Genomic DNA, 14,208 nt, shown 5'->3' on the forward strand with positions numbered 1-14,208 from the left:
TGTTGTTTTTAGTATTTTTCATAATTATTTATGTTTCTCACTTTCTTTGAACTTCCACAAATATAGTATCGTCTTTTGTTAACATAGCTGTTACACATTAAGAAAAACACTTTTTGAACGGATTGAAGCTATGTATTATTATTAAAAACTTTTTTTACAAAAGAGAATTATGTAAATAATTTTAAATTTTTCTTCCACAAATATTTCAAGATCATAATAAGCCAATTAGGTCCAGTCATTCTCGATTTAGAGCGAAACAAACGAACACCAATTCACTTATATATATATATAGAATAAGAATATAAACCTCCTTGAAACAAGTTGTAATAACTTAAGACTCGTTTATCGCATACGCCACAAGATATATCAATTATAGAATATTATCACCATAAATGTATTTAAAGTATATTTTGATAGTATTTTAATTCAGTCAATTAAGCCTTTCTCAATAGCTACATAATACCCAAGCTTATTTATTAATAATTGGGTTTCTATATAAATTTCCGTTTCCGTTTAATCTTTCAACTTTCAGCATTAGTCCTTTGATATATTTTAACTTATTTCCTTTGACGTTATTAGATATAATTTATAAATACGTCTTTAATGAGACAAATGTTCGTATAATATTAACTATAGTCCAGACCCCAAAGGGTTAGGCAGGCTTATTTTCGTTTCAAAGTTCCACCTATTTGCCAGACTAAATCACGGATTTGTATAAGCATGTGCTGCCCTGTATTTCTTTTTACTTGCTGTGCATCAAAACGTTGTTTTACGGGGAAGTCATGTCATGATTATCACAGTGTGCGTGATTATTATTAAAAGGATATTGAACCAAAACTAGAAGCCTTTATTTTGTATCAAGTTTATCCAAAAACAAACAATAATATTTTCGAACCATTATGGTAAATACGTCATTCAATAGGCGCTTGTCGTAAAACTGTATCGTTATAAATTGATATGATAAAAGAGTAGTGTTGGTCCAGTGGCTCCAGCGTGCGACTCTTATCCCTGATTTCGTAAGTTGGATTTTCGGCTGTGCACCAACGGACTTTATTTTCATGTGCGCATTTAACATTCGCTGGAACGGTGATGGAAAACGTCGTGCGGAAACTGTCATGTCAGGCTCAGAAGGCTAATCCATGTTGAGCGCCACTGATTTATTTATTTATTTATTTTTATTATTCGCAAAACAAATCACAAACATCATAAAAAGTTGACTTAAATATTCGTATTAAAAAACTAAATCGTAAGCTTATTTAAGTGCACCTACTTTGTTTTCTTGTAACAAAGAGTTGGTTGTATCAAAGCGAAATTCAATTCCAAACATTCTCTCTACCGACGCTCGCGTTACTCACTTGGGTGTACACTGTACAATACAAAAGTCCACTCAGACTATTCTATCATCGCATATTTAATATGCATTTATAGTTTTTGCTCTGAGCTTTGGGGCTTTGGTTTATCAGGAATAAATAGTGAAGAATTATATGCTGCCAATCTACACTAATATAATAATATACTAACTTCTTTAGCGGATATAAACAACCAGATAAATTATTTGTTATTTCGTAATATACTTAATACCTAAGATTATTAATAAGTAAATTATTTTTTATCACAAATTGAATACATATATTTATAATGATAATTATGACAATTTGGGTCTATAATATATATAGATACGTAGACGATATAAAAAAAATTTAAAATAGGAAAAAAAATAACAATGGAAGTGGACATGAACGTCAAAAACAGAAATGTATATAAAATGCTTCTAATTTTACATTCACTGCCAAATTACGGACGTAGAACGGAAGAGAAGAACTGGCAATAAACTCTCCGCAAGTCTTTTTCTCTTAAAACTTCAAAGCTTTAAAAATATTTACATATGATTTAAAGATACGGTGTATGGGTTATATTTTGCAAGCTTCACAGTTATAAATTGCAAACATTTTGCTAGTCAAATTGTTTTCTAAAAAGCCGATTAAGCGGAAACTAAAATCAGTCAATTATTTATCGAATAGTGCGGAATAAACAGTATAGAATAATAATGTTTAATGTGCATGAGATAATAATTCCTATTGAAACTGCTCAATATGAGGTCAGTTCGGCTCGGATGTAAATGAATATTGTTATAGTATTAAGTAATTGCTTTGTGCTGATGCAAATATATGCCTTTTACTAATGGAAAACGCGTTTCATTTTGTATTTTGGATGATCACGGACATCTTGGAAATTACCTGTAACAAAATCAGAATGTGTTAAATAGGCACGTATGTTTATGTCTGTATCATTGAACAGAAATTGCAGGGTAAATTGCAACTCAGGTACATATTTCATTTAATGTAAGTATTTTTAGTCAAGATAAATAAGAGCCTTCCTTGATAAAAGATTTTCCAAAACATACAAATTTTTCTCTTCGACATAATTCAAGCTTTGTAGTACTAGTAAAATGATTAATACATTTATTAATCAGTCTATGTCTATAAGAATCGTAAAAGTTTAATATAAATTAATGGAATAAATATGTATTTACGAAAAATCAAAAACGCCCTTCTAGCATTTATTTATATCTGTGAAGGAAGAAGTATGTGTGTAAGAAATTATTACTTTTCATTAGTCTCATAATGCCTGTTGTAACATCGATGAAACCTATCTGCACTTTTGTAAAAAATATTGTATATATTGTTAGAAACTAATATTTTTATTTTATAAAGCTTATTTTCAAATAATATCATAACACCATGTACATAACTAACCTACTCTAAATTCACGCTAATTGAATGTAATTCTCTGCGAAATAAAGTATCTTTGATCCAAATTAAATCACTTTAACCATCTCTAACATTCCGCTTGTAAACATCATCCTTATATAAATTTTGGTTAGGAAAATGATTCCAGAAACGCTACCTTTGCCACCATATCTCACAAAGCTACCACGAATTGGACACAAAGACAAAGCTATCTTGATTAAATACAGTTTTGTTGAAGACACCTCTATAAGAGACCTTTCAGACAAGCAATCAGATCACCGCTCAGTTGCATCCGTTCATGATAACCCCTAGCTTTGTCTCAAGTAACTAATCAAAGTGAAGTTGATATGATCACCGAAACCTGCTCAAAATGCGGGTTTTACGATGTCACTGACAGTAGCTGAATTTATGCATATTGGATTGCGTCTAGAAAGTATTTATGAGCACGAAAACAAGAATAATGCTATCGTAGATAAAATAATAAATAACTATTAATTAATAAATTGTATCTAAGTTTAAGTATCGAGTGTACGATATAATTAACAATCAAATTTAAAATGTATTCATGGAGTAAAAAGTTTGAAGACCTAATTGTATTGTAAAGAATTGTAAGAACACAGGGATCCCGTTTCCTGCTTTTCAAGCTAAACCTTTTATCGAGTCAAATTTTAGATTTCAATAAACAATTGTCTGTAAATTCTCATTATAACAACAAGGCATAAGGGAACTAATTTCTGAGTAACAATGGCGAGTATCTTTGACAGCTTAACTTACAAATATTTGGACAATCGTCTCACTACGCCACCCATTGTCTAGGTCAAACTAATTTTGGAATCCTCAGAAGCCGTAATTCAATTTTACACCAAGATCATCAATTTTAATTAATTCCTCAAACGTCTTGGTTAAACTTGTTTATTGGTGAAGTTGGATTGTTAAAGTCCCCCACATAGTTATATTATATGAATTTTATTGTAACGTTCGGTTTACCTCTTGGGTCTATGGAACGTTGATAACAAGGTCTCGTCTTCAATTTCCCTATAAAATCCCGTTGTCGTTTTCATATAGTATCTTCGGACTTTAAACACAGTAAGTAAAGTAAACAAAGGTCTAGCTAAACCCACCGATGTTTTTCCAATATACACAAATAGAACTCATAAATATATTTGAAAATGCCTGATTGGCGGAGTTTTATGTGAATAAATAAGCATGGTTTCCTAAAATAATCTGCTCTTCTCAATAATTTAAAGGCCGCAAATCTCAGAGCACAAAAGATCATAATCTCCTTCTAAGAAATCATTAAATTACAAGGTGGGCCGCGTTCCGCTCTGACGCCGGTTCCACGACGCCCATACATCACTTAGTCAGCCGAGACCGCGCATGCGTGCTTAGTTGAAAACTTCGCGTCAGGGGAGCGACTAGCTCCAAACAAATCGACCGATAATTTTGGAACATAGTGTATAATATTGTGAAAATCTTCTTCTACGAAGAGAGCTTTTATAATCTATGACAGCAATAGCTTCGGAATTAATACCGAAGGAGAATATTCCTTAATATTATATAATATAGTTGTAGTACAACTTGAGCACGCCAGCTACAGGAAATAAAATGGTCAGGCTTACGGTTAAGAATTAGGATAAAATCTTTCAATTCATTAAATCTCAACTCCTTCTAATAAAGCGAAAAAGGTATTGCAATAAATGTTTTTGTGAATGAAAAATACTGGTAAACGTAAAAAGTAAAATATTATATTATATTGTTATTGCAGGAAATAATTATTTAAATCCTGATCAAATGTGTGCCGGTGGGCATGTAGTTGTATAAACCACTCAAAATAAAATATAATTAATACATCTCATATACATATATCTTTACTCTAAATACATGTGTTAACGATAAATTGCTAGTCATTAAAACCTGTTGATCAAATGATCAACAAATTCAAAGGCTTTGATCAGGAAGAGTGTGCCAATGTTAACGTAATTGAAAAATTTGCATGTTTAAGCGGAGCTTAATTTTCTTGTGTTCATATGGGTTTATGGCTTTCCTTTGGTTCATTTATGCATAGAAAATGTATCACTTGTAACAATCATTATTTAAATTAGTTTGGTCAGAGTTAGTTCACTTTTAAAAGGTATGTTTTGTACGGAAAGTATATTATGGATTAGAGCAAACAAGGTTTTCTTATGATAGAACAGGTACAGAGGACATGATTTTAAATTATATGTGGCCATCGACACTCACAATGACATAAGGTTCACCAGTGTGTTGCCAGGCCTTTTAAAAATTGATACGCTTAGAGAATTGTCTATCAAATTATCTCTAAAATATGTAACTTAGCTTTGAATAGCCAGTATTCAGTAGAATATGTTTTAACCTCCATTTGTATGGTTATATTTATATTTAATCTGTTCGAAATACTGAAATAACTAAGTAAGTTTTCACACGCATTTAATTATTATGGTATCGTAAAAATGTCTCATATTTGACTTTATTCAAAAATAATGTTATTTTTGTCCGATTTCTACACAGAGGAAGTATTAATCATGAAGTTGCATAAGCAATTTTATGCTTCTTATCGGAAATACCTATGATGGAACTTAAGCAGTTATAAACTTTCTGCGTCTAAAATGTAGTAATTTACGCAACAGTAGGGGAAGTAAACCAGTTCATTTTGAAGTTATGCCAGACATTTGGGCAGCCACAGGTGTGGTTATACATAAACATTAATAATTTTACAGCACTGTAATTCAGGAGCGATACGAAAAGAAATTAATAGCATCCGAAAATGACAAAGTTGCGAATTTCACTTGCCGGGAGCTTACATTCTAAAATATATTTATTTTACTTAAATTACAATAAAAGTTTAGAGGTAATATCTCCTAAAATATAATTTCTATGAATTCTTAATAATATTTAAATCCTTGTATGCATTGTGTTTTGAATAATACAGTGGTCGCATTTGTTTTAATTTTGATAATTTTTACTTCTTTCTATTGTGTCTTATTTGAACTATTTGTGATGTATTGAATAAATAAATAAACAGTTAATGTTTTGTTTATAAATTTAATTCAGAATTAAAAAAGAAAACTCGAGAAGTTGCTCAACCGTCTCCTGAATGGCTATGTTATTCTGTTAATAGAACCTTTCGAACTAACTCCAAAGGATTCTAATAGCCTTATAATGGACGGTTTCATCTTCAAACACAGGAGTCCAATATACTAAAAGTTCAGTAACTAACTTCAAGCGTCTCATAAAACCTTACCTATGTAAGTTAGGTTCGGTAAGAGATACATAAGAATTAAAGAACACTACTAAAGAAAACTTCTGATGCCGCACTAATATTCTCTTTTTCCATCAACATCTTTTAGGAAATACATTTATACGTTTAACATCCCTGTTGTCGTAGGTTCTAACCTCGGCAGTGCACTAATGGACTTTCTGTGCCATTTAACGCTCGCTCTTACGTGAAGGAATATGTCGCGAAGAAATCTGCCTTAGACCCAAAAAGTCACATATTAAGAAAAAACAAATCATTACGAATCAAATACAGAAACTGCCCTCACCTAGAAGGCGCGTTTAGATTTTGTTTATATTAATAATATCAAATATATTATACTCATAATTCAAGTATTAGTTAATCAAAAAAGTTAAAAACATTCCTTGAATAGCGAAGAGGTATAAATATACCGTGTGTATAGTGTACTCACAACGTTTGTAATTGTGATATTAAAGATCAACAAGCAATGGAAGCATGGAATAAGTAAAAGTACGTAAACACAATAACTCCGCTATGCAAACGATGCTAAGCTAGCCGTGATGTACAAAATATTGCTGATTCGAATAAAAAATTGATTGCTATCTACTTTGATGTTGTCGGAGGAAATAGGATCTGCTTCCGATTCGCTAGAAAAGGGAATAATCTTCACGTATTTAGGATTCCGCCTGTTTTTGTTGACCGGTGAAATGCTTGAAGGATTTAGGTAACTGTATATATTACAAAAACAAAGTTGGTTTTAAATGTATTTTTTTTTATTAATATGCATAATTAGTCAAGAAATTATTTTGTTGTTGGTGATTGACCTTGACCAAGACTTAAAGAAGGTACCCACGACATAATATTATATGACAATTATCTCTTATATCGCGAATTTAAAAAAATACAACAAAAAAGTACTAGATACTATTAATTTTTGTTCTTACGATTTATCAGATTTTATGACATGATTTTGAGGCAATAAGGGTATGCTAATCCAATAATTTGTTTTACCTCCATAACTCGCATTGCACTAAACCAACTCAGCTTTTATATGTATGTCTAATACCCTACTAAAGTTCTTACTACGGTAAAAATATATCAGAAGGCTCGAAGAGAAACACGAAAAAAATATACGGAACAAACGCATAAACGATGAGCCGGTCGTGGCAGTTTTTTAAATTTTCGTCGTGATTGCAAAGGGCGTTATATCAAACTGAAGGGCGAAGGGCCGGTGTCGACTTCTGACCGGTTCGAGTGCCGATCTAATTTGCTGAGTCGCGGAAGCATATGAAATTTAATCGATTCCCTTCAATGAAATCATTTTCGTCTTCTTTTTTGTAGATCTATTTTGGTTCGCCTTTGTACGATAGTGTTAGTGTCAAGATATTAGGCAAATGCTCCGTAAACATAAAGCTGGACTTGAGAATAATAACAAGACTTTGAAGATATAAATTATCGGAAGATTTTTCTCATCTGTCATTTTTTTTCAAATTAGCAAGTATTAGCGGCTTTTTGGATCTAAGGCATGCCGGTTTCCTCACCATACAAGCAAGTATAGCGGGATAGAACGTCGACCTCAGTGCTACGCTAGATCAACAATGCTTCTTCTATGATAAAGTGATAATGTTATTTTAATAAACATGAAAAAATTGCATAGAAATAGGCGCAATAATTTTACAACTTTGTACCAACAGAATGCCACATTCCGTGACATAGTCAAAGAAGCAAATTGGATAAGTCAAACAAAAGTATATAATTTTGGGCTAATACAACATTTTCCTGCGCTATTTCCCTTACAGTCACAGGTGAGATTTATCTTCGGATAATTGGATAAAGAACGCGTTTGCGGAAAGTGATACGAGCTGGAAGAATCCGAAGGGGAGTGGGGAAAGATATGTTTGTTCGCGAGATGGCAAATAACGTATTTATGAATTTAGTTTCGCACCATTTGTGAAGCTTTCTGAGCCAATTTTCAAGTAACATGAATGAACGCATCATTATTAATAATGATTTTATCATTCTATTGGAATTGAATGGATCCATACTTTTGCAACCTACGTAGAAGATTCTAGCAAAACCAAATTACAATTTGTACCAATACTATATTACAAGAAAATACTATCATTTACTTTTGTGAGGTCAAATGTAATAATAAAACTTTAAATATATTTTTTAAAAAATCACATCAGAGCTGGTTAACTGTGCGAAGTCAAAAGGATTTCCGAGCAATTAGGACACAACAACATAAAGCATGGAAAACCAAGAGGAATCATTGAAAATACAGTTTAAACAAACATCGAAATCAACGAAACGGATATATTGCAATAAATTAAGGAATTGAATATAATAAAGCCACACTTACCAACATCATGTAATGAACCGACTCGTGTATGACATTAACCAACAATATTATTAATATGAAAATAACCAATATCTACGTGAAGTTTAATTGAATACGCGTAATCATGAACGCTTGAAATTATTACATCAGATACTTATAACGTAATAAGTAATTAATTTTATAGCATCTATACAACTGGCCATACTTTAAAGTTTAGCGAAAGTAAACACGTTTTAACAGAAGTATAATACTTAATTATTACACTTAATTAATGAATAAACTTTTTTACGAAGAGGACTATTTTGTGACACATAAGACAAACACATATATGCGACAAAGCTCACAATAAGTTGGCTGGTGAATTAAATAATGGTTGGTGACCCTCATGAGTTAGGTTATGCCATAACTATTGCAGTACAAGCTAAAACAACGTAAACAATCAGTGATGCATTAAACTCGAAAGCGAAAACAAAATAAACCCAAATAGATTGCGAAAAAGATGAGTGTTTCAGAAAATATTATATTTACAAAGTGAGGCCCAAACAGAAGGGTTAGTGTGACGAGTTTTAGGAATAGTGAATAATTCATACATATTTTCTTATTACCTTGACCATTTCACGAAATGGGAGGGTCACCAAGGAGGCAGTTGCCAAATCCTTAAATTCCGAGCGTTATTAAGCCACTTATTTTTAAGCGCAAAGTTTATTTTTATTTTCTCCGTGCGTTGTTCAGGATAATAGCGGGCCCTGTAAAATTAAAGTCATTTAACATTTTTATTCTAACCTCCCGCCCTGCCCTAAAGAAATACCATCAAAACAACACACACAACCGTCTAAATTTCTCAGACTATATTACATATGGCACGTTTCACAAAGACAGTCCATTAGATAACTGACGCCCGGTGTCGCCTCGATACTAGTCAAAGCGTTTAAATAAGGTTTTGGGGTAATGAAAAAGCTACCGATCAGCTTATGAAGTACACTTAGTATCGAGCACCAAAGCGTCGCCGGGTTAAATCGACAGTGTAATGGGTAACCCGTTTAGCTAGCTCCCGTGTGGATCGAGGTTTTTCTTTTTTAAACTGAGTTTCGAGTTTGCACGGCGGAATTAGTTTACGCCAACGTTTGATCGGATATTCCTTTAAAGAAGTTAAGTTGCGGTAGCGAATAATTTGTACTGTATTACGCAAACATCTCTGATCGGTTTCAGTTCTTTAATGTAATCGAAATTGGAGAGTCGAGCTTTTTCATTTCACATTTATTCCGCTGATATGCTTCATGTAAATTAGTTTTTAGCATATTTACTTAAAGAAAACATGTCTACTCTTTTCATATAATATTATGAGTTTTTGTTGAAGTCGTTTGTTATTAAAAAATAAATATAATAGTCATTATTTAATAGAGCTAATTTTTTAAGCAATTTCCGATCGAAATCTAAAAATATATTCAACTGCCCTATGCATCCATACATTAGTAGTTAAATAATCGAGCAGCTTTCGTAGTTTGGCACGGTTCTTAAATACGACTAAAACATGTCAGTCACTTATTTAAACAACTCTTTCCAACATGTTTAACAAAATCCAGCCAACCATTAACAAAACACTAATCGAATCTCGGCGAATACAAAAATAAGAAACATTATAAATTCAAAACGCACATAATGGTTCGACATTTTCGTCGGTACATGTGCCCTCGAAACCTCCATGGTAGTTAGAACATTAAAAATTTAAAAATCTTGGAGGATGTTTCGCGGTAAATATTGAAGTTGCTTGCGAGTCGGCTCTGTTTGCAACATTGAGGCGAAATATTATATGCGCACCTGTGAAAGTTTTAAATTGTTGCTACGCTTTGAATGCTGGTTTCCATTTTGGGAATATAGTATGAAGTAAATTTAAATAGAAGTAAAATTTTAATAAAGTACGGTCCTAAACCAACACTCGCGAACCCCTGTGGCCTGGTTCCGTTTTACAGCTTAAACTGTGTTATGATATGCTTATAAAGGCAGGTGAGAAAATTACTAAGCGTTGCATACGGCTATTTATGTTTTGAAATACCTACTTACACTTGCTTATTAAAATGTTACGGTGTGTAGTTTAACTGATTCCTTTTTAACAAATAGACTTATTTGTGTTTGGTTTATGTATTTTAATCCTAAACACAATTTATTTTAAAAGGATTCCCAAATCTTACACAGTATATTGAATTGTTGTCAAATGACATTAATTCATCTGTAAATATTGTTAAGCTGTTGTCAGTAACATTTGTTTTTAATAACTGACATCGGTTTGTGTGTTTTCGTCAGAAAATACATTATTTTCTAGAAAAATAATCTTTCACCAAAATACCAAATGATAATAACGAAAACGACCGCCAAACTCGGTGTCATCATAATAGCTCGGAAATTATTTACAAAATAAATGATAAGATGATCCCTTACAAACCCTATTCATTATAAGCGCAATGTATGATATCAAAGTATGAAGTATAAAATATTTTAGTAGTGAATTTAATTAACTCTGGATTAATTTGTCGTTGTGAAGAAATGAGCGCGTAAAGTCTGCGAACCTGCACTGTACTTTAATTATTGTTTCGAGAATAAAATGCTTTTACAGATGTTTAGTCTTGGCATACAATGAAAAAATCTAATATTAAAATTATGAACTCTTGTGCTATTTACGTAGTTTTTCTATTGCGTATTATAAAGTCTGATATTATTTTTGTAAAGCACACAACTACCAAATACTATATAGTTAAATGTCTACCTGGTATAGTTAGTTACTTTGGGTAGAAATTTTAAGGATACTTTGACATTTTTAATAATTGACTTGACGATGACGAACTTCAGTACAAATTTTCATTCCATACTTCAACCAATCAACCTCTGTTGTTTTGGAAGGTCAACTGAACCAAATTTCATTAAAATTGTTTTAAAGTTAAGCCCAGAAATCGTAATTGACAGTTAGGGTTACTTTATAATATTTTGTAGCCACGTAAATATTTAAATGTCAAAAAGCAGATTCATGTGTATGTCCTTCTTGAACTACCGTTTCGATTACATGTCAGCTAGCTCACGGAATAAATTTAAGGAATTAAATATTATGATAATATCTGGTCAATATATTCTAGAAGCCTTGTTGTATAAACAAAAAAAATATAAACGATTTCAAAACAAATGGTGACTTTCACGAGCATAATACTCGAATCAGTACAACAATATTAGCGTACGACCAACCAGACTCCAAAAAAAAACTACATATATGGAAATAGTATTCGTTTGACAACAAACTCCCAAGCAAAATTAGTTATTATCACTTAATAAATTTAAAAACTCTTGTTAAACATCAATTAATCAATATAGCTATAATACATTTGATGATTATTTAAATGATCCTAATACTTGAGATTGATTTGCTCCAGTTGAAACAATTTGTAGACTCAAAACTTGGCGATTAAAAGAGTGGCGGACAGTTTCTAGCCAGTTTTTCTTGCCCGCTCTTCGGCCTTGATTTGCGAACTGGTAGTTAATGTTAATTTAGAATCAATTTAACATCTTTTCTGTTGACGTTCATCAGTGTACTTCGGCACCTATCTGAGTAAAGTTATTTTGTTGTTTTTGACGGTTTATAAGTAAGACCTCTTTTTTAATTTCATGGATTTTTTTTTCACTTTGTATTATTTTAAAGGAATTTTAGAAGAAAAAAAAAACTGTGTGTAAATAATTAAAAAGCTTACAGACTGGGTCCAATAAATTTTCTGTTCTTTCACTTTGTATCCTGATAAATTGTATTTTTCAAATGTCCATGGTTTTTATTTCGGTCCTTAATCGACATTCCACAAATGATTAGGAAAAGTAAGAATAAAAATCGACTTGCGTTTATTTCAATTATTAGCGTATTGTGTGATACCAGCTGCTGCAATATATCGAGAACTCAATAGTACTAAAAGACATAATACTATATAAGATATATAATATATGTATGTCGTTAAAATTGAAGTCAGTACAACGAACTGTTAAAAGAGGCAAGCCGAGTTCAGACAAAGAAAGGCTCAGCGCAGAGTTTCATTCGAGACCAAGTCTATAACCATAGGGTTTTAAGGGAGTCCAAATCTTATATATATATGATGCCACATCTATTGTGTCTCGTGAAAGCAATGAGGAAGTATATAATATTGCGTGAGCATTAGCGTCACGCAAACATCCAATTAAAGGTAAATGGTGTTAAAATCAACTGGCAGACTTATTTATTGCGAAACTGCGATGTTTGTAAATACAGGTTTGGAATGTTTTGTTGATACATTTATAATTACTCATGTATACAGACTTTGGCATGTTAACGTCAGCCGGCATTTGACTGAGTCGGATGTATAAATAAGTCATAGGATTATCCGAAGATAATAATACTCGAATACTTTTGTATATCGAAATTTACATTCTAAAAAAATATATGATGATATGTATCGTAATACGTAGTATATTTATTAATACATATATATTTCCTTTATGCCAAGAAGTATTAAATTAAATCAAAGTATTTTTTTTAATTAACAATGTTATACTGAAATTACTATCACATGTGCATATTACTCAAAGTTCGATTCATAATTGCTAAGTAATATTTATATTAAAAATTAATTTAAAATAATGTTAACTTGTGGTCCAAATTTAGGGCCTATACTGTAGTGAAACCCAACTTCTTAAAAAGTAATTTAAAAAGAGCTATAGCAATCAATTGTCACCTGTAAGCAATAAGCAGAAACAAGTAGAGAAGTTAACTTTCGGAAGGGCCCTTTATTAGAAAACTTTTATCCACGATGTGTGGAGTATGGAAAAATAAAGTTCTTGTACGTGGCACAAATAAGTAACAGTTCTAATCGCTTTCTTTTATTTAAGATAGAACTTTGTCACTTGCTATATTGATTTTTAGCGATGAAGATTACTTGATGTTATTTTATATCTTTAACGATCAATATCAGACACCAAATTTCAAAGCATTTACTCTTCACGCGGGAGAGTTTAAGAGTTATTTAAGTAATAATGATAAAAATAGTGTTTGGAGCACGTATCTGCGTCTCTCCGTTATTTTTAAAGGTCAATTGCTGTCAAAGGCTATCTGCGCTTACAAACCCGAAACTCTCTTTTGCCGGTAGTTAAGACGGTAAAGCAGTTTAAAAAATCTTAGTATACATTTCTCTGTACTTAAAATATTCCCCGCTTATCATAAATTTATAAAACAATAAGTAATATCAAAATAGCTATTAAATTTCCATTTTGTGTTGTAGAATTTTCTAGCTAACGTCATATCAAATTTAAAAGGCACGCTGTGCTTTTAAAGGTGGCTCAGAGGACTGCAGAAATGGCTTAGGTAAATCTTTCTGCATTAAATTAACTCTCAGGTTAAGAAACCTTATTAAAAATATCTTCAGTCGAGGCAGCGCTCGCCCACAAAAGAAAGTATTAGAAAGCTTTCAACCACCTTTGTAGCATCACTGATTACTATTATACGTTATGATTTTTATTTTGCGGGGATTATTAAGCAAACTTTAAGGTGTGGTTTAATTTTTATACAACTTATAAAATCGCATAGTTAATTGAATTTGCCATTACATAAAAATGTATCTTCTTTAACCGTTATAAATGAGAATTTTACACATAACTCGACGTTACAAGTCTTGGTCCCAGACTAGTGACTTCAATTAATTACGATATTTTTTATTAATTCGAAAACGTCTTTAGCTGGATGTTTTTATATAAAAAATACTATATTACGTATTCTATCTGTATGTAGAATTTGATATGTAAGAAAAACCTTTCCTATACATTTTCTTAAATGTTGAATGGGTATGTAACAGTATTGTTATTTG

At 31.7% G+C, this 14,208-nt stretch overlaps 1 protein-coding gene across 3 annotated transcripts in view; it reads right to left on the reverse strand.

The window, feature by feature from the left end:
- Window positions 1–14,208, reverse strand: part of LOC123706671 (polypyrimidine tract-binding protein 2) — a 322,370-nt gene that overhangs the window by 178,179 nt on the left and 129,983 nt on the right. For 2 of the 3 annotated variants that reach the window (XM_045655991.1, XM_045655989.1), the window contains exon 3: window positions 8,953–9,093. The exons of the other annotated variant lie outside the window; for it this stretch is intronic. In XM_045655991.1, coding sequence (XP_045511947.1) covers window positions 8,953–8,961 — 9 coding nt within the window. In that variant the 5' untranslated portion in view covers window positions 8,962–9,093. The remainder of the gene's footprint in view (window positions 1–8,952; window positions 9,094–14,208) is intronic. 3 annotated transcript variants of the gene reach the window in all.

This window comes from Pieris brassicae, chromosome 3 (assembly GCF_905147105.1).
Source record: "Pieris brassicae chromosome 3, ilPieBrab1.1, whole genome shotgun sequence".
Taxonomy (NCBI): domain Eukaryota; kingdom Metazoa; phylum Arthropoda; class Insecta; order Lepidoptera; family Pieridae; genus Pieris; species Pieris brassicae.